This window comes from Podarcis raffonei, chromosome 5 (genome assembly GCF_027172205.1).
Source record: "Podarcis raffonei isolate rPodRaf1 chromosome 5, rPodRaf1.pri, whole genome shotgun sequence".
Lineage (NCBI taxonomy): Eukaryota > Metazoa > Chordata > Lepidosauria > Squamata > Lacertidae > Podarcis > Podarcis raffonei.
In genome coordinates this window covers 77,762,036-77,763,971 of record NC_070606.1, presented here as the reverse complement: position 1 = coordinate 77,763,971, position 1,936 = coordinate 77,762,036, and the positions used below count along the sequence as shown (strand labels likewise).

The window sequence follows — 1,936 nt, the reverse complement described above, 5'->3', positions numbered from 1 at the left end:
GCCATACCCATCTTTTGCCAATCAGTTCCAGGGAAGGGAATAACAGGAGCCACGCAGAGCTCTGTGTCTGCCTTTTCCCTGCAAAGCCTTCAGGGACTGAAGGAAAGTCTCAGACTTCCCACCATGCAAGAAATAATTCAATTACTATTATTTGGTGCAGAGCTTAATGCCCACAAGGATCATTAGCTTTCCATTTGATTTTCTGCACACTGTGACCATCATTCAGCTATTCAACCACCTAATTATTAAACTTTGCATATTAAAGAAATGCGCACATCACCAGAGATGGCTATGTTGGCTGAGCATGTATAGATTTTCATTTGTTTGTTGGGTGTGTATCTTTATTTTTATTTTATTTTTTTATTTTTTTGCTTTAAATATTGCTTAATTTAAAAAAAAAACTTCATGAAGACATCAATCGGACTTCTTGAGATATATGAGATGTTGTCCATCTTGAGATGTTGTCCATCCCTCAGGAGCCTTCCTCAGTCCGGCTCTCCTCCAGACGCGTTCCAGATCTCGTTCAAACCTTTTTTGTTTCCTCCAGCACTGACCTTCTATGACCTTCTTCCGCAAAAACATTGTCCGCTTCACCAGCTTCCTGTACTTGTGTCTGTTCATCTTCCTTCTCTGGATCTTCAAAATGTTCTTGCATTCCATTTTGCCCCGGTTCAGCTCGCCTCCTCCCTCCTCGCTGTCATCCTCACCCTCTGCATCCCAGGAAGATGGGGGGAGGTCATACTGATGGTTGGGTTCATAGCCTAGCTTCTCACAAACATTGACAGCACCTCCACCTTTAGGGAGGACATACTGGACCGTCAGCCAGCTTTCAAGGGGGGAGATCGACATCTTCCTTGGCACCAGGATTTCTTCCAGCTCAGGGTCCAACTGCTGAGGTTGGGCTCCATTTCTGTTTGAGGGAAGTGTGCTGTAATTTGTGGAAGCAGCAAGTCTAGGAACCGGAAGCGAGATGGTCGATCTCAACAGAAAGCGTTCTGCAAACCAAGAGGCCCTCGCCATCTGAGACGTCAGTCATGGTAGCAGCATACTGGAGGACCACTCATCCACACGGGCTTACCATCCCGTTCACGACGATGGGGGGCTGTTTGAATGATCTTTATTTTTATTTGATTTATTTGATGATGTTTGTGAGCCACTACCTTGTTAAAAAAACAAAAACACCAACATACTAGAGTAATTCCTATAATGCATATAAAACATAAAAGAACAACATTAAACTGCCACTATCATAATGACATTATATCTGTGGTGCAACCACATTTGGAAGTACAGTTCTGGTTGCCTCGCCTTCAAAAGGATATTGTAGAGAACGTGAAGGAGCCTCTCCACCCCCATCATTCTGCCCAGACACTGAAATCCAGCTCCGAGGGCCTTCTGGTGGTTCCCTCACTGTGAGAAGCGAAGTTACAGGAAGCCAGGCAGAGGGCCTTCTTGGTAGTGGTGCCTACCCTGTGGAATGCCCTCCCGTCAGATGTCAAGGAAATAAGCAACTATCTGACTTTTAGAAGACATCTGAAGGCAGCTCTGTTTAGGGAAGTTTTTAACGTTTGATGTTCTATTGTGTTTTTAATATTCTGTTAGAGTCCCATGGACTTCAAGAAGATCAAACCTATCCATTCTTAAGGAAATCAGCCCTGAGTGCTCACTGGAAGGACAGATCGTGAAGGTGAGGCTCCAGTACTTTGGCCACCTCATGAGAAGAGAAGACTCCCTGGAAAAGACCCTGATGTTGGGAAAGATGGAGGGCACAAGGAGAAGGGGACGACAGAGGACGAGATGGTTGGACAGTGTTCTCGAAGCTACAAACATGAGTTTGACCAAACTGCGGGAGGCAGTGGAAGACAGGCAGTGGAAGACAGGGGGTCACAAAGAGTCGGACACGACTAAACAACTAAACAACAACACCACTTTAGCT

General features: G+C 45.3%; 1 protein-coding gene across 1 annotated transcript; it reads right to left on the bottom strand.

The window, feature by feature from the left end:
• Window positions 1–414: 414 nt before the first annotated feature.
• LOC128413463 (aurora kinase A-interacting protein-like) lies at window positions 415–1,095 on the bottom strand. The gene has a single exon (XM_053387467.1). It carries the CDS (start codon window positions 1,018–1,020, stop codon window positions 415–417), a length of 606 nt encoding a protein of 201 aa, XP_053243442.1. The 5' UTR covers window positions 1,021–1,095.
• Between the last annotated feature and the right edge of the window lie 841 nt (window positions 1,096–1,936).

What these genes read in the sequence shown, in the direction of transcription:
- LOC128413463 (XM_053387467.1), bottom strand. Translation starts at nt 1,020, where the DNA reads ATGGCGAGGGCCTCTTGGTTTGCAGAACGCTTTCTGTTGAGATCGACC.